General features: G+C 41.8%; 2 protein-coding genes across 2 annotated transcripts; one reads left to right on the plus strand and one right to left on the minus strand.

The window, feature by feature from the left end:
• Positions 1 to 1,736: 1,736 nt before the first annotated feature.
• Positions 1,737 to 5,135, plus strand: LOC125004396 (lipopolysaccharide-induced tumor necrosis factor-alpha factor homolog). Its single transcript, XM_047578958.1, has 4 exons — positions 1,737 to 1,922; positions 3,574 to 3,603; positions 3,718 to 3,850; positions 4,498 to 5,135. The coding sequence occupies exons 2-4, from the start codon at positions 3,579 to 3,581 to the stop codon at positions 4,604 to 4,606; spliced, it is 267 nt and encodes an 88-aa protein (XP_047434914.1). The 5' UTR covers positions 1,737 to 1,922; positions 3,574 to 3,578; the 3' UTR covers positions 4,607 to 5,135.
• On the minus strand, positions 4,778 to 26,573 carry LOC125004395. Its single transcript, XM_047578957.1, has 54 exons — positions 26,439 to 26,573; positions 26,159 to 26,360; positions 25,944 to 26,053; positions 25,462 to 25,580; positions 25,168 to 25,344; positions 25,055 to 25,086; positions 24,431 to 24,528; positions 24,242 to 24,264; positions 24,111 to 24,132; positions 23,999 to 24,026; positions 23,824 to 23,902; positions 23,584 to 23,730; positions 23,262 to 23,473; positions 22,079 to 22,179; positions 21,881 to 21,999; positions 21,620 to 21,790; positions 21,505 to 21,536; positions 21,323 to 21,420; positions 20,910 to 20,932; positions 20,805 to 20,826; positions 20,691 to 20,718; positions 20,505 to 20,589; positions 20,268 to 20,414; positions 19,948 to 20,159; positions 19,750 to 19,853; positions 18,389 to 18,507; positions 18,140 to 18,295; positions 17,759 to 17,973; positions 17,581 to 17,666; positions 16,355 to 16,491; positions 16,141 to 16,266; positions 15,865 to 16,055; positions 15,702 to 15,790; positions 15,392 to 15,519; positions 15,159 to 15,286; positions 14,951 to 15,068; positions 13,557 to 13,775; positions 13,280 to 13,450; positions 12,987 to 13,136; positions 12,836 to 12,900; positions 12,622 to 12,751; positions 11,917 to 12,002; positions 11,696 to 11,825; positions 10,393 to 10,583; positions 10,207 to 10,297; positions 9,982 to 10,111; positions 9,708 to 9,898; positions 8,955 to 9,116; positions 8,727 to 8,863; positions 7,689 to 7,828; positions 7,496 to 7,590; positions 6,790 to 7,044; positions 6,687 to 6,717; positions 4,778 to 5,653 (listed from the first exon to the last, which is right to left on the minus strand). The coding sequence occupies exons 2-54, from the start codon at positions 26,248 to 26,250 to the stop codon at positions 5,565 to 5,567; spliced, it is 6,237 nt and encodes a 2,078-aa protein (XP_047434913.1). The 5' UTR covers positions 26,251 to 26,360; positions 26,439 to 26,573; the 3' UTR covers positions 4,778 to 5,564.
• Positions 26,574 to 27,871: the final 1,298 nt, after the last annotated feature.

The raw sequence follows: 27,871 nt of genomic DNA on the forward strand, positions 1-27,871 counted from the left end.
CTGCTGCGTATTTCTTACATTAAACCATAGGTCTTCAACAGGGGGGTGGCAACCCCTAGAGGGTCCGCGGAGGTCAGGTCTGTAGGGGGGTCGCAAAATCTTTGGTTGATTAGACATTTTTTTAATGTATTTTTTAATTTTCCACCACAAATTTAAATGTCTTTAAATACACATTAACACAAATCCAACATATTTTAGTAAAGGGATAAGGGATAGCTTAATACTGAATGCAAAATGATGATAATGTATATTTATAAATGGCACGCATATAGTAGGTAGGGGGTTTCACCAAAGCCGGTCACAACTTCTCCCTCACCTTCGATAACTGCACTTTGTCTCCCTCATCACACCCGTAACCTGGGAATCATCTTTGACAGCTTAGATTTGACCTCCACATCAGTCACATCACCAGGACTGCCTTCATCCACCTCGAGAACACAGCCCGTCTTCGCCCCTCGCTCACCTCCTCTGCTGCAGAAACTCTCATCCACGCATTTATCACATCCAGACTGAACTACTGCAACAGCCTCCTCTATGGTTCACCATCCAAACTCCTCAGTAAACAGCAATACATCCAGACCTCAGCCGCACCCCTGCTCGCCCACCCATCACTCACCGCATACACTTCAAAATCATCCTCCTCACACACAAAGCACTTAACAACATGCCCCCCCACCCTACCTTACAGACCTGCTTCATCACCACACCCCCTCCCGCGACCTCCGCCCATCCAAAGGAAACTTCCTCACACCACCCACGGACCAAGTATCGAACCTGGGGAGATGGAGCCTTTTCTATTGCTGCCCCCTCCCTCTGGAACTCCCTCCCCACACCCATCCGCACATGCACACGCTTCCCAACGTTCAAAACAATGCTCAAAACACACCTTTTTAAATGAGCTTTTAAGACATAATTTCTGTGTGTATTATACTGTTCTTCTGTGTTTTTTATATGCTCTATAATGTTCTTCTCTGTTTTTCTGCTATGATTTTTGTGAATGTAAAGTGTCGTTGAGTTCCTTTTAAAAGTGCTCTATAAATAAAATTTATTATTATTATTACTTAATTTCTCCATCTGTTTGGGGTCGTTGGCCTGAAAAACGTTGAAGGCCCCTGTGTCAAACAGTTTATGAAGCATTTCATCTATTCTTTAACCAAACATTCAGTCTCACTTTGTCTCATTTAAACTCTCATGAAGATCCTGGAGGTTCCACAGACGATTGCACGCACGAGGAAAAATTTGTGACTTCAAAACATGCAGTCAATGCAGAAGCAACAACCAACTACAGTATGTGGATGTGTGGGACTGACCGACCTTGTATGACTATGAAATGAAATAAGGCCCACTGTGTTCAACAAATAGTTAAATGCCAGCTCTAATTTGGAGCATGTGCTGCTCATTTCGCTCTGAATCGAGCGCTGTGTGCTCAGACCAGTCTTCTCATGCAGTGCAAGTCGCTCAGAAACATCTTTTTATACGTTCCCGCATTTGTTGCATCTTTTTCCACCTTAAAAAGCGGCAAATTAGCAGTTTAGAAGTCCTCTCTTCTTACTACGAATCATATTAAGTCGGACCGAGAGAGCAGCAGGTTTCATTGGCTAATAATGCATCTGATGCTAATGATTAATTAATGAATAAAAGGTACTTTTCCCTTCACCGGAAACTGTCTATTGCTCAAAAATAATATACTAATGCAAACCTATGAATGAATGATGAGTTGACATTGCCGGTCATTTGTCAGTAACAGCAGAACTATAAAATATTCATTGGGTTAGGGTTGGGTCGGAGAGGTTTGCAGGGACTGTTGGAGCGATCTCATGACTTGAGAGGGAGTGAACCAGGCTGGAAAGGAAGGTGAAGCCCTCCGCTGTAGGAAAAACTGCCCTCTTTGCAACCGCGCCACACGCTCTCCCACGCAACCTGTAAGTATTAATGTCAATAACTTATCTGCTTATGTTGGTGTTAACAGGTCTTTGGTTTAATAGCTTTGTATTTTGTTGTTGTTGGGGATGAATGCTCCTGACCCCAACTTCACCTAAAGTATGTTTCTATACTTTTATAACTGAGTTTTAACTGAGATTTTAATTTATTTTTTGACTGTGTTTTTATTATTATTATTATTATTATTATCTTTGTCTCATGCTGCTGTTTTTAAAAGTGCTACAGAAATTGTTACCAGCTTGAATGAACGTCAAACTATTTACAACAAACACGTCCTCGGATACAATACTAAAGTACAAAAGTTTTAGGCAGGAGCAGGAAAAAATGCTGTAAATTAAGAATGCTTTCAAAAGTAAAAATAATTGTTTAATTTTTATCGGTTTACAAAATACAAAGAGAGTAAACAAAACAAGTTACATCCAAGTCACATCAAGATTTGGTGTTACTACCCTTTGACTACAAACCAGCATCAATCCCTGTAGGTGCACTTGCACAAAGTCGGGGATTTTGTAGGATCGTAGACGCAGTCGTCAGCCAAGGAAACTTGATAAAAAACATATCAAGCTAATTTCCCTTTGAAATCAGAAGATGTGCAGCAGAGAAATCAGCTCAGAACTGGCAGAACCCAGTGGGACCCAGCTACAACCATCTACTGTCTGGAGGAGTCTGGCCAGAAGTGGTCTTCATGGAAGAGATGCAGCCAAAAATCCATCCATCTAACATGGAAACAAGACCACGAGACTCAACTATGCACGAAAAAAAGGAACTGGAGTAAGGAAAAAAGCAGCAGGTGCTCTGGACTGATGAGTCAAAACCTGAAATATTTGGCTGTAGCAGAAGGTAGTTTGTTCACTGAAGGACTAGAGAGTGGCATAATAATGAGTGTCTGCAGACAACAGCATGAAGCATGGGGGAGGTTCCTTCTAAGTTTGGGGCTGAATTTCTGCAAATTGAGTTGGGGGGTTGGTCAGGATTAATGGCGTCTTCAATCTGAGAAATACAGCCAGATACTTATCCATCATCAGCACTGTCAGGGAGGCGTATGATTGGCCCCAAATTTATTCTGCAGCAGGACAAAGACCCCAAATATACAGGCAAGGTCATTAAGAACTACCTTCAGAGTAAAGAAGAACAAGAAGTCCTGGAAGTGATGGCGTGGTCCCCACAGAGCCCTGATCTCAACATCATGGAGTGTGTCTGGGATTATATGAAGAGACAGAAGGATCTGAGGAAGTCTACATCCACAGAAGATCTGTGGTTACTTCTCCAAGATGTTTGGAACAAACTACCAGCCGAGTTCCTTCAACAACTGTGTTCAAGTACCTAGAAGAACTGATGCAGTGTTGAAGGCAAAAGGTGGTCGCAACAAATAATGATTTGATTTAGATTTCTCTTCTGTATTTTGCATTTTGTTGATTGATGAAAAATTAACTATTTTCATTTTTGAAAGTGTTAATAGTTTACGGCATTTTTTCCACACCTGCCCAAAACACAGTACTTTGCACAGAGTACTGTGTTCTGTAAATGTTGAATTTTCCTTCACATATTTTGAAATTTTTAATCCGTTGCACATTTCTGGCTCTCGTTCTCATTTCTTTACAATGAGTTAATCACTGGTCTGCTCATTTCCAGGAACCATGGCCAGTGACCAAATGACCGTCGGTGAGTCTGCACTGTAAAAAAAATCAATTCAAGACGTCTTAGAGCAACAAACATTAGCAACGATTTCCTGTTGCCATGTTAAAAACTTTTTTTTTTTTTATTCACGTATGACAGCGGTGATGGGCCCTTTAGGAGACAGTCCAGTTCAGATTGCCTGTCCTAAGTGCCACCAGACAGTCCTCTCCAAGGTGGAATACTCCTCCGGTGTACTCACCTACCTTTTCTGTGGAGGACTCTTCTTCTGTGGGTGAGAGCTGCTTAATATTAATCGCACAAATGGAAGATGCATGATCTTGAGTGGGGCTGTGTGAAAGTTCAATCGTTTAGAGCATTAATGACACAACAAATGAGAAGGTGAATGTGTGTAGAGCAGAGCTTTTAGCGAAGAAGACAAGATTTTACCTTATTTTAGAATAAAAGCTACAGGCAGGAAGACCGTCCGCCAGGTTCTGCCTAAGGCTCATTAATTATTGTGCTATAGCTTATTCTACACAAGCAGTGATTTAATTTAATAGTCAATAACAATGTAACTCATACCAATACCCAGTGAAATGTTATATATCACAAATATTAATTAGTGACATTAAAGGTTTATGAATATTGATTCGTGACCTTTGCCAAGAGCCAGACAGAATCTGTCTCCCTCTGGTTACATTTTCATCTTATGCTAAGCTAAGCTAAGTTAAGGTCCCTCCAGCCTTCCAGAAACATGTGAGCACTATCTCTCAGGAAAAAAAAAAACATTACATATATTTCCTTGTAAGTCCATGTAGCCTAAACCAGAACTACATGTGTCGTACTGTGTACGTAAAGTCAATAAATGGGTAAAATGAACGGAAAACTGCAAAATGTCTGCAACAGTCTAATGAAAGAACATCCTGCTGTCCTCTCCAGCTTTGTTTTAGGTTGTTGCCTCATCCCGTTCTGCGTGAACCGTCTGAAAGATGCCAGACACACCTGTCCCACCTGCAAGAGTGTACTCGGCGTGTATAAACGCTTGTAACTGATATTAAAGCTACTATGATTATTCAACTCTAAGGATTATTAACAACTTTTCGTGTATGAAAATGCTCTGAACAACTTTGGGTTTTGAAATGCATGTCAGACATTTGACAATTTTCTGACAATTTATGGGAAAGATAAAACAAAGAAAGTGGAGTCACACACTCGCAGCTCCGATGTTGAAAATCTACCATTTTAATGAAAAGGTCGCAGGCACGTTTTGACCTGGAGGTTTTCCTCAGGGTGCAGGAACAAAGCACAGTGACAAGGGTTTAAACGGGTGCAGATGGGTGATTGATACATTTCAAGGTTCTCCTGAAAACAATTCTTGTGCCAAGCGCAGACAAAGAAAGAAACAGAATTAATTAGTTGGTGCAAGAGATTTAATGAAAGTGCTAAATTGAAAGTGCTCAGATATTTGATCATGATTCTAAACTTGTTCTTGTTGTTATTGTGCAGATGCAATGTTGTAACATTCTTGTAAAAGTTCCCTTCAAACCATTAAATACCAATAAACCAATAAAATAAAATTGAGTATAATTTTATTACCAGTCTCATGTAACATTTTCAGGGTGTCAGAAAAACAAATACAGCAGAAAGGTCACCTTCATTTTCCTATTAAACTCTCTTTTTTTTATCAGTTAAATCAATGAAATCAGTGGGAATTGAGAAAAGGTAAATATACGAGGTCATAAGTTATATGACAAATTTAAAGAGCAAACCTAAGTGCTACTGAAGGAAGGAATCAAGAATAGTATTTACATCTATTATTTTATTATTGCACGTGAATATTTTTCTACATAGTCCACAATACAGTATGGTATGTAGGAAATGCCCTCCACTTTTAATGTATTTGCTTCCTTCAGTGATAAATAAAAATATTACTTCATGCTTCTATCCTCTTAACCATTTTTATACTGAGGAGGAAAACAAGTGGCTGTGTGAGTCCACGCGTTCCTTCACGTTATAATGTGCTGAGAAGTGACGAGGAGCACGAGGAGAGCGAGGAAGGAGGAGGCAGCGTCAGCTCGAATCCGGGCAGAGTGACCTGAAACAGAAACACAAACTCTCATTAGCAAGACTGTGTTTTCTTGCCTCAATTTAGGATCCTTTATCCATAGTTAGAAATACATTGCTCTAATGTTGTGCTACAGAGGTAGCCTAGCAAGAGCTCCAGAATCTGGTTCACAGGTGTTTACCTTTGCTTGGATAGTATGACCACATACCACATGGTATAACACGGAGGTTTAACTACGCTTTCAGGCTGAGGTAAAGTTGTTTGCATTATTTGTGTTGTGTAGTAACTATTGGTCCTTGGGTTTCAAAGCTGACTAGCTGCTAGTTAGACACACATGCTAACATTTGTTAGCAACAACCACTTTGTGTCTTATCCTTGGTTTAAATGGGCCTTAATAGCATTATCTTGTGATGATGGCTAATATTTGTTTTTCTAATCTTTATACTTTTGCTCTTTTGGGCAGAAGTGAAGCTGCAATAAACAACAACCATCCAAATGCTGATGAACAGGAATATTTATGAGCTTTCAAACGCTGTTTTCCTCTGATAACCACAGCACACGGCCCACTAATTACTTCCAGATGTTGTAGTATAACGATATTATACTAAGGATATGTAGGAATGGTTGAATAAACTCAGGGTGGCTGGTGCTCAGGAGGGACAGTGGGTTTCCCATGAAGCAGAGGGTTAGTGGTTCATGGACAACCTGTGGACTTGCCTAATAATTGAGCTCCAATAGGTAGAAAAATACTCTTGAAAGGCAAGACATTCCCAAAGACAGAGAGACAGACAGAGAGACAGACAGACAGACAGACAGACAGAGAGACAGACAGACAGACAGACAGACAGACAGACAGACAGACAGACAGATAGATAGATAGATAGATAGATAGATAGATAGATAGATAGATAGATAGATAGATAGATGCTTTATTCATCCCAAACTGGGAAATGATGCTGCCCTGAAGCTTTTGTACTAGTATTTATCATCACTAGTATCAGTATTTATATTTATCAGTGGTGAGTTGCTGTTTTTTACGTCATGTCACTTTTTGTGTACTCACTTGTGGTGGTTGTCGTTGTTGAAGTGGTTGTTGTTGATGAAGACGATGGCGTAGTCGTTGATGAAGAAGATGGCGTAGTCGTCGATGAAGACGATGGTGTTGTCGTTGATGAAGACGATGGTGTTGTCGTTGATGCGGGTGGGCTGGCAGTTGTAGTAACATTGGAGGTAGAGTTGTTTCCTGGGCTAGTGGTGGTTGGAGTAACTACCCTACCTCCCACCAGCCCAATTCCCAGGGTGTCAAGCTCCGACTGGTCCTGGATTCTGACCCAGTTCTGTACCAGCGTCTCGTTTTCATAGGACTTCAAATCTGGCAGGTTCGTGCCAAGAAGACCTCTGACTTCATTAACAGACAGGGCCTAGGGAGATTAGAGCAGATGCATTTCATACTCATGTACTGTATGTCTCTATGAAACATCCATTTATTTATTTTTTTAATTTCTGCAGAATAAACAAGCAAATGCAGTGAAAGCAGAAATATATCACAACAAATCAAATTATTAAATCACAAGAGCCAGATCTAGCTAAGAACATGTCGATGGTCTGAAACATTTACAAACTAGTTATGCATGTTTGTATGGCTATCTTTGTGAGGACGTTCACTGACATACATTTTATAGACCCTTACCTTAACCGTAAACAACTCAATTCTGTGTCTAACCCTAACTGTAAAAATAACCGTAACCAGAACCTCTTCTCAAGGCAGTTTGAGGGCTGTTTGCAAAAGTCCTCACTCTGACGGTATAAAACTAAATCCTCAAAACGAAAGCTGTACAGGAACACACACACGTGCACACACACGGCACTAACCTGAACAACTTGCTCATCCAGACTGGTGAAGGTCTCCAGGTCCATGCTGACATCAGACGCTGACAAACTTCGGGCATAATCCAAAGTTGCGCCCCCTGCAGGACAGAAAAGAAAAGAAAAGAACAGTGGGTTCCCAGTGGGTTTGAAGGTCTTTGGTGTGCGTGTGTGTGGATTTGTGTTTTTGTTTGCCTACCCATGTAAGCCCTTGTAAGCTGGTAAGAAGAAACAGAGATAGTTGAGCGAGTGGTTCCGCTAAACGCCTGTCTGGCGATGGTGAACAGTTCTCTCTTTTTCTCCCTGGTGCAGTTGGACACATCCAGAGCATCGGCCTCTCTGCAGAAGATACAACCACATAAAACTGACAATCAACGCAACTCTCAACGCAACCAAACTCTCCAAACAATGAGTCAACCCTTTAGTGTGGATGAATTTATATATTTTTAATGTGGTTTAGAAGAAAGACTGACATCAAAAAATGAATGAATGAACGCTGACTCGTTCAGACAGGACATGAAGTGTAACACGGCCTCAAATCGCCTGAGTCTGGAGCAAAAAGTTGCCACATGCCCCTTCTTTCTGCACTTGCATGTTAGTTTTCATACCAGCAGATGAAAGTAATCTCTATTCCTTAGTCAAACAGGGAAAAGGGAAGCGCTACAATCAGCTGGGAGGCTCTAAGATGAGCTATACACAAAGATGCAGATTAGATGAATGTGGCTTGGTGGCCATGTGTTTCTTCACATGGACTGGTCGTCTCTATGCTGTGCTGTTACCTCTGTGGATTTCCTTAAGGAGTTAGTCCTGTTGTCGGTTCCTAGTGTTTCAGTTCAGTGACTTCTTCTATAGGTTTTGTTGGTTTGGTCTTCACCAGTTTTTTGGATTTGTGTTTGTGGATACCCTACCTTCCACGCACTTCCTGTTTTTGTGAGTTTTTATTAAGGTTATTTTGTTTGCTACTCCTACTCCTACTTTGTGTCCTGTGTTTGGGTCTTACCTCACCACCACATAATGTAACCGATGGTGGTTTGTCTTTCCCTGGAAAACTACACAAATACGGTGATGGCTCATCCTGATCTTGAGGGCATATACTAATGTAAGTCTTTACTAACATTATTATTACTGAAACATTCATAGATCAGCACATGCAGAATTGTGTGCAGCGCTTGATGTGACTGGAGAATTAAATAATCGATCCTTAAACAAACACACAAACATAGCTGTAACTTCTTACCTGAGACTTTCTTGGGAGATGTTCCTGAGAACGTCAGCGTCCAGGGAGCACAGGTTTGCGCCTCCTATGGCGTTGAGCTCAGCGCTGCCGAGCTTGTTCCCGCTCGTACTCAGGTATTTAGAGATGATGGCTTTCGCCTTCGTGAACAGAAATGTGCAGTGATGAGAAGTCGCAAAGCTTAGGGTGAGTATGTGCACATTCACAATAAGCTTTACGCTGTTAGCTCACCAGGACCGGGTCCCACTCCCCGTTCGATGAGTCCATCAAAGCGGCGAGTGTGTCGATCTGAGTGATGGTCCACGTGTTGATGTCCTCGGTGGTGGCCACACGAGACGCTCCATTCAAGACCTGAACCTGATCCTCTGGAACGGTAGAGCTGGCAGCATAAGCCTATAAATATGTGAGGATAATGAGAAGAAATTGAGAGTGTGAAAACCGCTGAAAGGGAAATGATGCAATAACACAACAAACTGATCTTTTTTTTATCATTTCATATTTGGACTAATTGACATTTCACAACAATACAAAGACATTATCACAAGGAAAGGAAAATACTTTTGCCTATTTATATATTTATCTCTTTTTATGAATTATATTTGAAGACAAATATACATAAAACTGAAAAAAGAATGCATATTAAAAACAGTATTCAGCATTCGGTTGAATTCCTAAATTTTTAAGGAATGATTCAAAAACAAATTTCATTATATGTGTTACTTAATAGCAATTTAATCAATTAAACAGAGTGGTTTGATGACCTATTTAAATTTGAATCATTTACAAGGCAGCATTAGTTACATTTTCCAAGGACAGACATGCACAAAAATGATAATGATAACAATTGGATTTAAAAATCATCTAAAACAACAAAAACCCCACTTGAAAAATGTTGATGATTTACAGTCTGCTTATAGAGATACGTATTTGGACGTACGTTTCTTTAGTTTTTTAAACTTTCTCCTCCACTACTCTGTCACCTACCTCTCGCAGCTTGCTGAGGACAATGGTGAGGTATTCCACCTCGACCACCTTCTCAGTGATCGAATCCAGGTTGTCTCTGACGGTCGTAGCACTGAGGCAGCAGTTGAACTGGTTTATGTCGTCGTAGTCGAAGGGGAACGTTTCGTCGCTGATGGTCACCTGGGTGATTGTCCCCACAGTGCATTCTGTGACTAAAACGCAGACACACGAAATGTTAAAACGCCAAAGAATGGAAACAAAATGGGGGCAGAGAAAATAACGCAGGGACACTGACCTGTAGAGCGCTTTGACCTATTTCTGAGGGACATTCTTATTTCATTGCGCAGCTGCCTTGTCTTCCGTCTGCTCACGTTATTGCTCCTGAGAACTCCCAGGAAGGACCTCAAGAAACTGCGCTTTGTCCTCTGCTCACAAGAATAAAAGCAACACATGAAAAACCAAACACCAAGTCTAACACAGACACAGAGCGGGGACGTTTTCCTCTAAATGTGGGACTCACCCTGTTAAAGTTGTCATAGAAGTCTGAAGTCAAATACAGGGGTAACATCCCGAGGTTCTGCAGGGTTTCTATGTTCCATGTTGAAGGAGCTCTGATTTATAAAAAATAAATAAATAAATGTTACTAATAAATCTGCTGACCAGCTTTTAGTGCAGATGTGTTTGAGTGTCGCTGCTCTCTACATACCCGTACTGAGTTCTCCCGCTAACCAGCAGGGCTTCAACAGCAGAGACTTGATCACTAGTGAGACCTGGACAGTTATTGAGTTTTTCCAGGATGGACGGATCCGAGTCCTTGATGTACGACCCGTCCAGAGTGCAGCACATGTTTCCCAAAACTGAGATGTTATCCTTAGTCAAGCTTGTGTTTGTTATACCCTTAGGAGAAAAAAGCACTGGAATTAATTACAGTTTAAACAACAGAAGTACATGTTCTGAGTTGAATTACTTTATATTTACAATCAGATATTTATGATGTGTTTTTATGATCAGGCTACAATTAAAACCAGGAGTAAAGCCCAGTCTAGTTTATTAATGCAATAATTTACTACTATTATCGTTTTTTATTTAAGTCTCAAAAATCCCTCTTTAAGTTTGGCTTTTAATTGGCTTTTAATTAAGTCTATTTATTTACTCATTTACTATTTATTTATTATTTTAAATCTCTCTCTGTAATTAGCATTTTACAGTGCTTTTTTAAATCGATTTTTTTTTTTTTTTAAAGAGTGATTTCATTTATTTATTTAGTCGTTGAATATTTTTTAGGGGTTTTAGGGTGTTGTTTTTATCCAGCCTCTGGTGTTTCCTCGCCACAGTTCATGCTCCTGTTCTAATCAATACTGTTTTATTTGCTCGACATAATGAATTTTTAAGTCGTGTGTCTGTCTGTGCATGTGTGGGTGTGTGCCTGTGTTGGAGGAGGGGGGTTGGGGGGGTGGTACATTTTTGTATACAGCACTTTGTGCTACTTTTGTATGAAAAGCACATTACAAATAATACAAAATCAAACAAAGATTAAAACAAACTTTAACATTAGGAGACAGTACTCAGTGCTCCGTGAAGTAGGTGCACACTGAGGTGAGGTGTGTGTCAATCATGAATATATTTCTATGCCGTTGCACAAAAACTAAAAGCAGATATTCCAAGCTCAGAGTGAACCCGTGGGACTTGAAGTTTGAGATCATCCGAGCGGGTTGAGTAATTTCCAGCATGGATGATATATATGGTGGTAAATGACCAGTGAGGGCTTTATATTAAAAATAGACATGGTGGACGTACAATCAACTTAAAATCTAAGCTATCGATAAAAAAAGAGAGAAGACCAGAACAAAGGCAAAATTTGGAATCATCATTCTCATGCAATAATCAGTAGAAAATATGATGTTCAGCCATCTTTATGGGTGTTTCTGTGGTCTGTTTGTGAGGTAGCCAGTTAAAACTGTGTGATTTACATTTGCCTTTATGATATTCATTTGAGTGCAGGGACTCACCAGGCAGCTCTTGGCATTTTCAAACAGAGCAGTGCGTTTGTAGCTGAGGGCCCGGGAGAAGACAGAGAAGTCTGCGTCTGCCAGCTGTTCAAAGTAGAACCTGCAGCTGGTCTGAGGCACCAGCGAGTAACTGTGGGAAGAAACAGGAACCATAACACAGTCAAACACAAACAAAACCTAGACCTGGCCTTATTTGACATTAACGAATGAAGCAGACATACTCATAGTAGAGCAGAACATCAGAGGGAAAGAGGTCGAAGGTGGTTACGTTTGAGTCCTCTCTGATGTAGATGTACATGCAGGTCAGCTGTTGGTGAGAAGGAAAAGCTGTAATCAGAACTGTTACTGTGGAGAGAGTAGGTGAAAAGATGCACAGGTGAAAAACTAGGATAAATGTTTAGGTTATGTTCTGGGGAGTTTAATCTAGACCAGAGGTCTTCAACATTTTTCAGGCCAAGGACCTTCAAACTGATGGAGAGATTAAGTAGGGACCCCCTACCTACTACATACGGCCTAATGCTATTTAGAAATATACATTATTATCATTTTGGATTCAATGTTAAGCTATCCCTCATCTCTTTAATAAAATAAGTTGGATTCATGTTAATGGGTACTTGAATTTGTGTGGAGGAAATAAAAAAATAAAAACATAAAAAAAGTCTAATCAACCAAAGATTGTGCGACCCTCCCCTGCAGTACCTCCGTGGACCCCCTAGGGGTCGTGGACCCCCTGATAAAGACCTATGATCTAGACATTTTGGTCCAACAACATTAACATTAGCCTCCATTATTTACCTTGAGACTTACTTCACAGTGAAATGAAAATGCAGCAAATTAAAAGCACTTTCATTTTTCAAGTCTCCACAAAATGACATGCGCATAAACACTTTTTATTTCTTAATTTGCAAATACACACACACTCTCACCTGAGTCTCCACCAGAGGGACCCTGTTCCTGCCTCTCCTGCGACAGGCTCGGACCAGCCTCCGGATCTGCCTGGTCGGAATCGTCCGCACCGCGGTGCACGTGAACCCTTGCAGCACCGAGGACGACAAACTGCACGCACAGACGCACACGTTAACGCGTTGTTAAACCCTTCCTTGCTGCTCTCATGCTTCACAAAACTCGTTGAAGACTTACTTGTCGACTCCTCCCAGCTCATCGGTCGCGGTTTCCACGCCTATTAGTCCAAAGAACAGCTCGACCTAAACAAAGCAGTTAAAACAATGTGTAGTGTGTAATGACAGTAGTGTGTGTAGCTGTGATTAATGCATCTCGAGTGTTCTGCTACCTGCTGCCGCTTCCATCTCTTCCTGTTGACTGTGGTGACAACGCTGGCGCCGTTTGAGAAGCCCAGCAGCGTAGCCCGAGGGATCTCGGTGGCCAAGTCATCGGGAACGTTCTGTATAATCGCGGTGCTGTTGGTGCTCGTTGAAATGATCTGCGGTAAAGAACAGAGAGAATCAAGAATCTGCGCGTAAAGTAGCTGATGGTCGAGTTCATTACTCAGCAGGAATTAACCAACTTTACAGGCTGGAACACAGAAGAAAAACACATCTGCATTCATTTATCGAGCTGTAATACCTGAGTGACAAAGGTCTGCTGGACGATCACTGGCGCGGACATGAGGTAGCCCAGGAACGAGGGGTTTCTGGACGCACTTATCAGCTGAGAGCTGTTAATTCTGCCGAAGACGTTGGCGGGGACGCCCACAATAAGGGAGCCCAGCGTTAACAAGGAGGACGAGCTGGTGATCTGGATGAATGGGAAAGATCGCGACCACAATGCGATTGAGATTACGCTCACTGGTTTGCTTTCAAACTCAAGCCCTTGCACGTTAAATGGAATCTGTAACCGGTACCTGCAACATCCCTGACGACGTCAGTATCTGCACGATGGCCCTGGCCTGACCCTCGTTCCAGCCCATGACGTTGCTGAGGGTGCTGAGGGAATCAAACAGGTCCTGAGGCCTCGCTGTCTTGATCTGGCCCGTGGACAGGCCCGTGCTTTCGTTGCCGAGGGCAGAAATGGCCGTCGAATCGATGTTGTTACCAAGGTTACTGGCCAAAGCAGCGGCGACCTACCGACGCAGAAGAGGAAAGTGTTTGGAGGAGTACAGTAGGTTTGTCTGCAAAGTCCGAGAAGTGAAGACAACGCTTGGAAATCTCTGGTTCTAATAGACTCCCATTCAAAAATCCTCAACTTCTCAGTCAATAGAATTTCTCCACAAATAATTAATAATCCCGTTAACATATTTTAATACTTCCAAACAGTTACTATTAAAGGTGGCCCTTTAATAGTAATTCCACAATTAAGTAGATGCAGCAGTTCTAAGGAGATTAACGAGAAGGATGTGATGACTGCATGACACATTTTTATAGCTATATTTTGAGGTCATTATTGGACATATTATGTTATTTGTGAGAGACATGGAGGAAATGACAAAGGCTGGATTCAGTTCACTGCATCGAGGACTGTAGCTTAGGTTTGTGGCAACACCACTCAACCTGGTGATCCATGAGGGCACCCCATTAAAAAATATTTCTTCTAGCTTTAAAATTAAACAGGTTCTTTGCATGTTTCTTATTTTTTAGCTAGAATGCTCCCACACTTGTTACTCACTTATTTTTGTGTATCGATAATTGACTTTTTCCATAATATGTAGCTAACGCTGTGATAAACTCAGTCCCAAACAGAACAACCCAATAATGTTTTCTCTCAAATTCATCATCTACTGTATCATACAAAGCAAAAGCTGAGCAGTTTCTGTCCTATAAATTTAAAATAAAGCATCAACTCCTCTTATAAAAATAATTTATCATCTAAAGGAAAGAACAGTTCTTTTCTCTGATTAGTTTTAAATGAGTAAAACTGAAACATCTGTAATCAGCTTAAGTAGCAGCCTAGATAACGTTTATATTCTGTACCTTAAACCTGAAAGGACACCAAAAATAATGAATCACACAACTGTTAAGTCAAACATTTTCAAGTACTGTAAGATGTCTGGGGAAAAGTTTTGTTTTAATGAAAGTAACTGAAAATTAATTTTTCTCTGTTTATTCCAATGGTGGTTATCAGGATTGGAGGGAGGCAACTGGTGTGTTTGGTGCTCACAAATGGGAGGAATCTAACGGGATATGCATATGTGTATTTATTTATTCAAAACTGAATATAATGCATGTAATATAGAAAACTAAAATAAAAAATGATTCCAAAAAAAATATGAATATGAGTTTTTTTGTCTATGTTTCTCACCTGTGGGTCCAGGTTTGTGCAGAGCGTGGTGAGGTTGTGCAGAACTATTATACTTTCGTTGGCAGTCAGCTGGGTGAAAGCAGGACCGGGAGCGACACACCGACACAGCAGAGGAAGGCTGGAAAGAGAAGGGCAGTCAGGTCAGTCACGCTAACGAGGAACGGGGCAAACGATGTGTGTCTGTGATGTGACTGTTGCTTCAGCTCACAACAGAGGGTTGAAGTTGCTGTCCTCCTGGTACACGAGCTGAGTGTAGTAGTTGGTGAGGTTCACAGGTAAGGCGGAGTGGTTGAGGAGCGCGATGTTCAGAGGGTTCACGGTGAACACCTGGATGACCTGCAGGGAGAGGTGGTGGGTGGTTAACGACTGTCAGCTGCTGCTTTCTTAGTTTCAGACTCAGTCTGAGCTGCGTTTTAAGATTCTCCTTTTCTGCCTCGGTACCTGCTCAGATCCAAATGACTGAAGATCCTCCAGAGTGAGGAAAGGCATGAAGGGTCCAATGTACTCGGCAAACCAAGCCGTAGAGTTAAGTTGTGGGTCACTGGAGTTGTAACATCTTGGCACCGTTGCTACAGCAACAAATTAAAAATGAAGTTGGTGCCATTTGGATACAGCAACCATTTCATTTGAACCATATCTAGGTCATTATATGTGAGGGACAACAAACTGACGTGTTACTGCGATTACTATCAACAAGTATAATCCCACGCTTAGTCTTTGTGTTTTTTAGAAGTTGCTTTTAAAGGCTGACCTGAGGTGAGGTAATCCCTGATGCTTTTGAACACATCCGATCTCATGAAGTCCGCACCCGTGTAGTTAAATTCGCCAAGAACTGAGACGCTGAAAGGAAACAAATTCAAATCAGAAGAAAAGAAAACTACACGTCCACCTCAGAATAGCGTGAGAACACATACAACGCTTGGAAGGCCACGCAGGAGGCGTTGTGTGTGACGTCGGGGCTGATCAGACTCTTGGTGAGGAAGGCCAAGTAGTTGCGGAGGCGCAGGTTAAACCACGCGTTGACCTCTGACCTGGTGGAGCTGCTGAGAGCCGTGGGCCAGACGCAGGGGAGAGTGGGCCGCCTCACCGCCGCCGGGAGAGACTCCTGTAGCCAGAAACATACACGGGAACGTGTTTATATCATCACAAACGTGCTTGCATTTACACCTGCTTGTGTGTGCGGCGCATACAGTCTCCAGGAACGTCGGCGTCCGGGCGTAGCTGCTGTAGAGCACGCAGAGCTGGGCGTCGTCGTCCACGACATCAGGGCGGCGGAGGAAATCTCCAAGATCCGACAGAGACATGGAGTTCACCAGCTAGAGGAACAGAAAGCAAAAAAAATGAGTCCTCCTCCGTCTACCTCCCGGTTTGCATCTGATCCTCGCAGCCTTCCACGCCACACACCTGGTTCATCCTGTCGTGAGGCATGAGCGACAGGAAGGTGGTCAGGTTTGGGAACTGGAATCCCAAGAAGGAGCGCTCCAGGAAACCGTAGAAGCTGCTGTTGAAGTTGTCACCGTAGCAACGGAGAGGTGTTGGGCCTGATACAGAGGAGAACAGGAGCTGTCAGTAAAGTTTATCATGCAGGGTGTGGGGATTGTTAGAATGAATCCAACCAAACACTTGGTAGTAAGTGTTAAAAATGTATATTTAATTATAATTTAACAGTAATACCTAAGTCAGGGGTCTTCAATGTTTTTCAGGCCAAGGACCCCCAAACTTCTGCATCAGTATATGTGTCCTATATTAAACTGGGTCTAGTGCTATTTATAAATATACATTATTATCATCTTTTTGCATTCAATATTAAGCTATTCAAATAATACACAGGTTCAATTATTCATTTTTTTTTTATTATTTCAACCGAGCAAAAGTAGGGTGGAAATTAAAAGAAAATAAAACAAAGTGATCTATTTTGACCCCAGTAGTTGGCTTCTCCTCTGCTAATATTGCAGCATGCCTCTGGATTTCACGAGGGGATTGAAAAGAGTCTCAGCCAATTAAGGGGAACTTGACAGAGTCAGTGTGTAATATGCGGCCTTGTTATTGGCTCAGGAGTGATAGGGGCGGGGCCTACTGTGTACAGGAAGCTAGTGTGGTGCTCTGTGTGAAACGGTGGCTGCTGAGGCAGCTCCTGTATCGCTAAATGAGAGAAGTGCTACTGAAAGATAACATCTTCTACCTCCATTTATCCCTTTACTAAAATGTGTTGGATTCATGTTAATGTGTACATGAAGAAATTTAAATTTGTGTGGGAAAATTTTTTTTAAAAAAATATATAAAAATTTTGTGACCCCCCTGCAGCACCACAGTGGACCCCCTGTTGAAGACCTATAACCACTAACTGCCAATGTTTGTTTTTCCAACTCATATAAAGAAAAAAACAGGCAACTTTTACACAAATAATTTTAAATTGGTCATTTAAATAAAGATATTTTATAACACTGTCTACCTTGGAATGAAGCATCACTACGGTGACTGAGTGTGTGGCCCAGCAACTAAAGTTGCAATATTTTATATTTTTATGAACTGCTGATGTGATCTTCATCAACAGATGCAAAAATATGTTTATGAATGTTGTTCAAAGCATGAAAAGTGAAACAAAAGACAAACAAAGCTTGTTTCTTTACCTTTAAGAGAGAGAATGATGTGATTGTGGATTTCTTTCTGAGTCTCTTCGTTGAGAGATGAGATGGTCTGATTCAACTCCTCTACGCTAAAAACATATAAAAATACAAATATAGGTATGAAACAACAGAATTTTAATAAAACCAATTATTATTTTGGTGCTTATGGCTTTTCACTGACCCCTGCTGCTCCACAGCGCACATCCTTTGTGTCAGTATGCTGAAGTATGGTGCAACGTGGGACGGTGACAGGTTGACCAGTAGGGGGCGCAGTCGTATTCTGAGCCACAGCGTCACAGCTGAGTCGCTCACGGACGGAGCAGAGAGGTTTGCACGATCGAACACGACTTGTAAAAAGGCTGACCTCACTGCAGAGGGGAACATGTTTTCATGACCCTGCAGGGAAAAAGAAACGACACTATAAAAGGAACTTAAAGATAAAAAAAAAGAACCTTCTTCGACCTTTGTGTGAGAAAAGTAATCAGAAAAAAATGGTATTTTCTGGTGCCAACTAAGCAACACGTGTTATTTAGGCATGTTTTTAAGCATGACGGATGCTCACCAAGATGGCAGGTGAGAAATCATCAAAGAAGGCAGCGAGGAGATGGCTGGGGACATGACTCGTCACCATGGCGACCTGTTCTGGAGAGGTGAGCTGTCCAGGTGTGGAGGACACATCTGCGAGTTGTCTGACTGTCAACTGTGGCAAGGCTTCCATCTACGCACACACACAAGCACATTCATTAAGACGCAGCCGATCGACGCAGAGACAGAAAGATAAAAACGGGAGACACGACGAAACGTAACGTACGGCTGAAAATTCGGGGTAGATCATCTGGAGCTCGTGGAAGGACAAGAGGCCAGAGAAAGCTCCCAGGTTCCTCATCAACCACTCTCCACTGTTCTGAATGTCTGCGCTGCAGGACGGGTCTGAATGACAAAAGGACAGAGTACAGGTTTAAAGTTACTCCTTTAAAGGAAAATGGTCAACAACTGCATATGCTCTAAACTGTGGTTACTGTGCAACACTTTAATATCATGATGGAGAATGCGAAATTTGCAGGTATTTTAAGAGAAGATCTTTTACTCCTACACTGTCTTTCCCTCAGTGCATCCCACAGATACTTGATCAGTTTGGCATCTAGTGAATTTTTTTTTTTTAATGTTTTTTGAGTTGTTCCTAAACTGTTTTTGTGTGTGTGTGCCTGTGTCAAGAAGTGTCATCACTATAGGGTTTGAGTGTCTGGTCTGGTCTAGGTGGGTGCTGCATGTCTAAGAAACATCCACACGAATGTAAGGTCCAAATGTTTCCCCAACTGAACACTGAATTGTCACAGGATGGATCAATGTTATTCATTTCTCCTGTAAGTGGTCATAATGTTTTGCTTAATCGGGTTGCGGGGACCGTTTTAGGGCACTCCCACACTCGTACAGGTAAAGCCGGTTTGAGCAGTCACACCTGATGTGACTTTAAGTTGACATGCACTATCTCACCTTCAATCATAGAACCTAGGTTACAGTATGTAACCAATGCAGTGACAAACCTCCGATAAACAATTAAAAAAAAAGAAGAAGCTCAAACAGAGACACACTAGGTGTAAGGAGACAGCGTTGTCTTAACGTTGTGTCTTTTGGTCCAGAAGCTCAAATAGAAACTCAAATTATTATATTATAATAATTGTTGTTAGTTTTTCTGACAGCTTTGTGTTGCACAGCACATATAAAGTTTTCTTCTTTTGTGGTGTAATTACTAGGGGTGGGAAAAAATATCGATATGGCAATATATCGCGATATTTTTTCTTCTGATACAATATCGAATATTCAATGCCTTAACATAGATTTTAAAAGAAAAAGTCTTGTTTTGGGTCAATTGTGAACGACTACTTCCGCTTTTTAATTTGAATTAATATTTTTTTTTAACTCAATTTGTCCGATTGAATTATCACCGTCATCATCTGATGTACATACATACAACTTGTATTTTAAGCTCCATTTAAAATTTGTCAGTGAACTATGGAGAATATTGCAATATATCACAATTGTAATATAATATGGCAATAATGTATCGTATGGTGAAGTCCTTGCCAATACCCACTCCTAATAATAACAGTCTCTTTGAGCCCAATGAGCTCCTATTGTTGCTTTTTTCATGCGTCGACTTCCACAGCCTACCTGCAGTGTTGTTCCTGGTCAGGAAAACCTTCATAAAGTGCGTGTACACAGTCACCTGCCTGTCGAGCGTCAACTCTGGCTGCAGACGACTCAGAATCTGCACTCTGAGTTAAGACACGAGTGGAAAAGATCATGTATGTTAAACACACGAGAATGAGGACAGTAACAATGAATAGGTAAAATGCTGAGCTGCTTTACATTTGCTGGTAGGTGCTGCAGTTAAAGCCCCTGGTGGTGAGACATGACAGGAAGTCGGAGGAGACAGCGGGCAGGAATGGACGCAGGCGCTGACTGAACCACAGCTGGATGACGTCGGGGTTCGTGAGGCTGGCCGCGCTGATGGTGTCCAGTCGGATTTCCCGTATGGAGTCGAGGATCATGGGCACCGCTGGGTTATTGGGGTCCAGTGTCTACGGCGCAGATCAAATCATTACAACAGTGATTCGTTTAAAACCTCACTTATTTCAGGCTTTTATTTACAGAGGTCAACACTTGCTGATTCTGAAATTCCCTCCTACCGTGTTGGTTAGAAGATCCAGAGCATCGTCCAGCCAGGGAGAAGCTTTGGAGAGGAGAAGCTTCCAGGAGGATCTGGAGCCACTCGATGCAGACGAGCGGTTGCACGTCAGCATCTCCGCCAGGTCTTGTGCTGTCAGCGCTGACAGCTGTGTGGAGAAAGAGACCGGATGAGACGATGCAACGAAACAGCTGTAGTTTTAATGCGGCTGTTTGTCTGAGATGTTTTGGAGTCTGACCGAGGCACAAGCGAATTCCTCAACGGCAAAGTCGCAGAGACGTCCTGTCAAGTTCCCGCTGTCGAGGTGGAGCTGAAGCTCGGTGCTGAAATGAGAACATTTTGTTGCTGTTATAGTCATCACACACCATGCTGAAACATGCTAAAACATGCTAAAACAGTAAAATTCCTCATTTATAAATCTCACCTGTTGACTCCAATGCAGATATCTGTCTCTGTGGACATGAATTCAAAAGCTTAATTCAGTAAAAACATTCAATTATGATGGAAATGAACTTTCTGATGCAGAGAGGCGGCTCACCATTGATCATAGTAACGTTGCACTAGGGAAAGAAGAAGATTTTATTGTGAGTTTTCTATCATAAAATCACAGCGAAACAAAAAAAAAAATGTCATTTATAATTACCTCTCCTCTGTAAATGATGCAGCCTACAATAAAATAACAGGGAATGTAAATTAGTTCATGGTATTGATTCACATTTCATATCAATTTCATTGATAAGCTGCTGGCAAAATAATTTCACACATCTTTTTGATACTTTTTTTTTGGATCTTTTTTGCATGCACACTTTTCATTAGGGTGTTTAAAATAATGACTGTTACACAAATTTTCACAATATTTGAAATCCAGAGCACAATCTCCTGCCATTGAAGAACAGGACGAGACAAATGAATGTTTCTCTTAGTGAGCTTGAATTTGAGGCTGAGAGTTATTGGCACGTGACACCGGAATAAAACTAACCGAGATATAAAGTTTCACAGAGGTGTAGTTATTGGTTTGAACTCTGTTTTATTCAGTGTGTAGCATGTGCCTCTCACCTGGTGGTATGTACTTGGATAAAGTCATTTTGCCATATGTGATGGAAGAAGCCACTTCAAGAGAAGCTGTGACCATGGCCAAGTCTAGTCTGTTAAACCTGGGACACAAAAACACCTGGAGTTAAATCACATTTTACATGATTCCCCATGAAACATTCAAAACCAAACGCAACTGAACTCACAGTGTTCTGAAGGCTGAACAGGAAAGACTCCCCTTGGAGAAGAGAGAAAACAGGAAGCGTCATTAGTTTCACAGAGAAACGAGAAAATGAGGAGGAGGCACTTCACTCTTTCTACCTGTGGAAGGATCATGATGAGGGAGGACAGGAACTCAGACAGCTTCCTCTCGTCTGTAGTCAGATAATCGAAGAGCATGTCGATAATGACGTCTTTGCTTGGAAGATTTGGAAGAGGCAGCACCAGCAGCTCTGCACTCTGCTGCGGAGTCAGGAGAGGTATGACCTCCAGCTAAAAGGCAGCAAAGTAGACGGTTATTTATGAGGACAAGTTAATTTAAGAGCACTAATGGAAGCAGCATTAGCAGGAATCATTTCTCACAGGGTTGAAGCGTGGGTTGAGGTGGAGCAGCTCTCTGAGGGACAAAAACACTGAAAACGGACCCAAATTGTTCTGCAGCCACTCGGCGCTGCTGTTGGAGGCGAACACGCAGCCAGGATCTGGAAGTAAGACATATCCGTTAATACTGATACAGTTTTTAACTTCACTCCATCCCGGATGTGTAAGTGGTGAGAGTACCTGAGTATTGTCTCATCAGGGAGCGGAGGATGAAATCATTTAAGACCATGTTCTTCTGGTTTAAGGTCATGTCCTCGAAGCCGTGGATAAATACCTGGAGTCTGAAAAGGAAGATCAAGGGCAGAAGAGGTTCAGCAGGTGAATATAATATAAATATAATGACTCAACTCAATCACAAGCTCCTCGGACGGTTTAACAGTCATAAAGTCTACTTGCGGCTCCAAAGCAGTTGTGCGTCATCAGAGATGGACATGTGGTGTTATTATTGGGGGGCTTTGTGTCCTATGGGTTGAGGGGAGGGGCCTCTGTGGATCATCCCGCAGATACTTGATCAGTTTGGGATCTAGTGAATTGAACATCTTGTGCTGTTCTTCATGTTTTTTGAGTTCCTAAACAATTTTGTGTGTGTCTGTGTCAGGCTGCATCCTGACCCCATATTACAGGGTGTGGGGGAGGCGCTGGTCTGGACTAGGTAGGTGGTACATGTCCAGGTAACATCCACATGAATGTCCAAAAGTTTCCCAACAGAATGTTGTGTTGTCACAAGATGGTCAATGTCACTTCTCCTGTCAGTGTTTTATTGTTGTGGCTGATCAGTGTATAGTGCTGTATTTTCACTAGTTCACTGTCAGTTGCTGTGTTTATACCAAGGTGTTCTTGCCTGTGTTTCCCAACTTAAATCTAAGCGGGGACCTCCAGGTCTGGGCCATGAAGCCCATGTGGAAGTGCAAAAAAACTGCAGTTCATCGAGTGGCCACTAGAGGCTCCAAAGGGAACAAATCCCCATAGACCCCCATGTTAAAAAGTCCAACTTCACAGCATTATTAAACATGTTTACAGCCTGGTACAAAAGACGATTTTGGTTTCAATAGTTTATTTCACTATTCTCATTTGTTTATTTTTTTATTAAGGCTTAAAATTCTGCATTATTAAGGGCCTTCCCACTTTGATTGACAGGTGGTAGCCTGAGTTAACCGGCAGCAGAGAGTTGGGTGGGTGGGTCTCAACATCTGACACAACCCCTATATCCATGTTTGGAATATCTGCGTGTGGGAAGAGCAGAGCTCATCCAACATGGCATCACTGTGGGCTGTTGAAGACCTATGTGGTAAGGTAACTAATACAGGAAGTGTTCCTATTACGTTCCACTTTGAATGTTGTTGGTGCGTTAACAAGTGCTTACATTTGCTGGTATGACTGACAGGTGAGGTTCCTGCTGCTCAGACAGTACAGGAATCTTGCTGATGCATGTGGCAGGAAGCTGCTCAGACGGCCGGAGAACCACAGTCTGATCACGCTGCTGTTCATCAGCTGCTCATCCGTCAGGAACGACACTCTGATCTCCCCGATCACGTCCAAGATATCCACCGCCGACGGACCAATCATGGCCATGGACTGTAGGAGAGATCAAGCTTATTTTTTAAAAGGGTGGAATGCGAAATTTGAATTATTTACTTCCGTATAAGTCAGTTATAAGTCAGTTTGAGGGAACTGAAACCACTAACCTTGTTAGCCAGCATGTCCAAAGCTGGATCCAAAACATGGGAGACTTTAGTGAGCAGCATCTTCCACAACATTTTGGAGTGACTGCTGTTTCCAGGCAGTTCACACTTGAAGAGGGACACCAGCTGATCGGCCGTGAAGTTCTCCAGCTAATATGTGTGAGACCGTTTGGTTATTCTCTCCAATAAATCCCAATGCTTCAACTCTAACTTTAGACAGAGGCATAAATGGTAAATATTCACCGGCAAACACGCGTATTTCTCCAAAGTGAAACTGCAGGGCACATCCACAGACGTGTTCAAGTGAGGCTGTAGCTCTGAGCTGTGAGGATGTCAGGAGAAGAAAATACAGTTCAATGTAAAAACGATGGATATTGCTTTGAAAAGTTACTTTATCTAGCATGAAAAAATGTGATACCTGTCAACTCTGCTGCAGATGTCAGAAGCTGAGAAACGACAGAGTTGATATGATTAAAAGAAGCAATAAAATGAGACCGTACACTGACGACCAGTAAAAAAAAAACTCTTACCGTTGAACTGGGTCACTGGGCACTGCAAATGACAGGGTTTAAGATATGTTAAAGATATTTTCCATGACATTCCAAGCAAATAAGTATATTCCAAAAAAAATATAAGTTGAGGAAATGTACAGAAATCTCACCGTGATGCTCTCTGGCACACACTCTGTCCAAACCAAAACATGGGAAACACTCGGTCAGTATAACGGCACACACAATAACATCAGGGACATACATTCATTAGAATACTATTGAAAAGCAAAAGTTTGTGTTCTGTTTTTTGTATGTTCGTATCATTTTGTGCATTTCATCTTTATGTGTGTTAGACTGACCATTGGGTGCAATGTTTATCAGCTCATCAATGGTGGCCCAGATGGCTGGTTCCAGGTCTGGAGACACAGATGGTATGGCCCTGTACAGACTCTCAAAACTGGCACACAAAGACAAAAACATGAAAAAAAAAATAAAATAAAATGATTAATAATAAATACTATAAAATGTGTAAATATGCAGGCCTTGATGATGGCTCAGCAGCAGTACCTATCTGAAATCGTTACAGGAAGGCTTTAGAACTGACTAGTCGTGGTCCTCTGCATGTAGACTGTGAATCTGGCTGATACATAACGTCTTCTGCCTCCATTTATCCCTTTACTAAAATATGCTAGAATCATGTTAATGTGTATTTAAAGAAATGTAAATAAAAATGTCTAGTCAACCAAAGATTTTGCGACCCCTGTGCAGTACCTCCATGGGCCCCCTAGGGGTCGCGGACCCCCTGTTGAAGACCTATGTGGTAAGGTAACTAATACAGGAAGTGTTCCTATAACGTTCCACTTTGAAAACTTAAAAAATAAACATTCTTCTTTTATTTATTTGATGAACTTTAGAAAACTAACTATACAATATATTTTAGCTTCAACGTAAAGATGCAAATCATCTGGAATAAAAATACTCACATGTATCTGTAGACGTCGCAGGAAGGACTGACCTGAAAACGCAAATATTTTTCAATTAGTCTCGGTTCAGGATGTTTAAAGTTTGCTTAAAGGTCGCAGAACAAGGCTCTTACCTCTTTAGCGAGCTGAACCAGAGAGTACAGGACCTCGGGAAGGTACCGGAGCGCAGGAGGCTCGGTCAGGAAATCAAACACGCTGTCGATAACAACATCTTTCTCTGGTGGAGCAGGAAGAGGCAGCAGCAGCATCTCTGCGATCTGGTTTGGAGTCAGGAGGTGAAGAACCTCCAGCTGAGCGGGACACAAAAGAGAAAAAGAGAAAAAAAAAGAAAACACAGGTTAGTCGGTTTAATTAGCTATGCAGTTTCAGATGAAGGAATTCTGTCGCTGAGCGTTTTCCAGACTTACTCCAGAGAAATGTGGGTTGAGTCCGTAGAAGTCGGTGACGGTGGCGAATCTTGAGAAGAAGCCAAAGTTTCTCGTCAGCCACTCTGCGCTGTGGTTGGCTGAGAAGACACACTGGGGGTCTGAAGTATTTGGACAAACATGTCAGCTTTTTTGGAATATTAACCCTTACATTGTTTTATATTAGTGGTAACGACAGAGCAAATATCTTTCAAATACAGTCGCGCAAAGCAAATAAAGCAAGTGCTCCCTACTACTGCTACTACTACTGGGCTACAAGTAACTGCACATTCCTCCAGTAGTTGTATTTCATTCATAAATAGAGTTTATTAATTAAACATACTGTAAACGGCATAATCACTTAGAATATAATAACTACTGTGCAACAAAAATGTGTCTCCATCTCAAACAAGTACTTTATATTTATAAAGGTATCATTATTTAACTGTTTTAGTTTATCTTGCCTTTGCTATTGTTTTACTTACCGGATGTGTTGTGATTCACCAGGAAGGAATAGATGAAGTGCTCAAAGATGCTGCGACCATGCATCGGATCGGCCTCCATAACGCTCATGTGTTCGCTGAGGTCCGCCACACTGCACAGAACAGGACAAAGACAAAATGAGAATGAAACCAGGTGTTTGTAGTAAAAAATAAATAAATAAGTAAGTAGGAAATGAATTTAAAACCTGTAAACTCACATTGTTTGGTAAACGGGGCAGGAGAAGTTCTTGGTGCTGAGGCAGGAGAGGAGGTCTGGGTGTACGTCCGGCAGGAGGGGCAGCAGCTTCATCCGGAACCAGAGCTCGATGAAGTCCGGGTCCTCCAGGTGTTGTTGGGTCAGAGAAGGAGGTTCCTCCTCATTGAAGATCTGCTCGATATCGGCCGCCACCTCCTCAAGTTCTATGGAGAGGAGGAGTAAGTGGACACTGAAATCCTGTATTTAGAGTAAAGTCACACTGAAGATGTGGAGACACTCACTGCTGTGGACAACTCTTTGATCAGTGAGTTGAGACGCTCTGTCAGCTCCACGATCAGTCTCAGGATGGCCTCCTCTGACATCGTGAGGTTGGAACGAGCGGCGCAGTGCAAAACCTTGGCCACATTCTCCACCGCGTTAGTCAGCTGGTGACGTGAGAAAAGAAAATGTTTGAGGCTAATTAACTAGTAAATGTTCAACTCAGTTTATAAAGAAATAATCTAGAAAACAAAGACTTACCCCGCAAGGACTCTTATCAAGGGTGATGCTACAAACATCCTGGATTTCAAAGGTTTCGTCGTCCATACCGTGCTCCAAAAAGCTGCACAAAAAACAAAATACAAGCTCAAAATATATTAACGCAAAGGAGAATTTTAACTAATTATCCACTAAATGACAAATTATTTTGTTCTAATAGTATAAAGTTATTTGGAAAACCTGTTAGCAAACACTTTGTAGACTTCTACAGGACATGATTCCACTAACACTATGGGATATCACACTGAATGCAAAGGAAGTTTAGTCTATAGCTTGTGGCCATTTCAGAATTTTAAGTTTATGAATTAAACAAATAAATATGTTTTGTTAAAATTTATCAATTTGTCTCAGTGTAACCCAACTTAAAATTTGTCAGTGGACTCTCTCAGGCTTGCATTGAGTTGCATTTCATTGTGAGCGAATGGACAAATGAGGCATTTCTTCCACTGAGTGGAAGTTGTTCTGGTTTTTCGACAAATTAAATTAAATCACCCAACAGATTAATTTCTTTTTCCCCAGTGGCAGCAAATGAGAAACAGCCAAGGTTGAAGAGTTTGAGGTAATTGTGTAATATTTGTGTTGTGTCCAACTTCTCAGGCCATTTTTGACCACGGTGCACCCTGAATCGTATTGTGTGAATTGAGATTTCAGCCTTAAGTCTTTACTTAATTCCTTTAAATTCTTGGCTGATGTAAAACGAAATGAAATTACAGTTCTGCCAAGAAGCTAAAAGGCTGCACAGAGCTGGATTTAGGTGATGCATCTGATTCTCATGTCTGTCTCCTGATGGAAACTGCACATGGTTCATTTTTGTGCTTGACTTACAACAGCTGATGAAAAGCAAACGTCACATTTTCGTGCATCATAGCGGCGTCATCCGGCAGGAACCTCCTCAACAGCGGCATCACAACATGCTGATACCAGTCCTCCACGTTCGTCACGTCAAACTCTGGCATCTCTGCAGCCACAGATTCGTTTTGCGGCCGGTACATGTCTGCAAGTTCAGCAAGAGTCCAGTTGAGCAGGAACTGGGTCAGGGTGGTGCTTCTGATTTCTGATACATCTCTCTGGAAAAAACAACAACAACAACAGAGTAGGTCAGGAGTCATTCAACTTGGTGGCCTCACTCAGTTTATAGTGTGGTAAATTGGCCGTGTGGGTGCATGTACCTCTTTTG

This window comes from Mugil cephalus, chromosome 2 (assembly GCF_022458985.1).
Source record: "Mugil cephalus isolate CIBA_MC_2020 chromosome 2, CIBA_Mcephalus_1.1, whole genome shotgun sequence".
NCBI classification, from domain to species: domain Eukaryota; kingdom Metazoa; phylum Chordata; class Actinopteri; order Mugiliformes; family Mugilidae; genus Mugil; species Mugil cephalus.

Coding starts and splice junctions, on each gene's coding strand:
- LOC125004396 (XM_047578958.1), top strand. CDS start 3,579: ATGGCCAGTGACCAAATGACCGTCG. Junction 3,604..3,717: donor CAGTGACCAAATGACCGTCG/GTGAGTCTGCAC, acceptor CACGTATGACAG/CGGTGATGGGCCCTTTAGGA. Junction 3,851..4,497: donor GGAGGACTCTTCTTCTGTGG/GTGAGAGCTGCT, acceptor TGTCCTCTCCAG/CTTTGTTTTAGGTTGTTGCC.
- LOC125004395 (XM_047578957.1), bottom strand. CDS start 26,250: ATGAAGCTGCTGCCCCTCCTGCCGGACGTACACCCAGACCTCCTCTCC. Junction 22,180..23,261: donor TGTCAGTCATACCAGCAAAT/GTAAGCACTTGT, acceptor CTTCCTTTTCAG/ACTCCAGGTATTTATCCACG. Junction 20,160..20,267: donor TGGATCTTCTAACCAACACG/GTAGGAGGGAAT, acceptor TCTGCGCCGTAG/ACACTGGACCCCAATAACCC.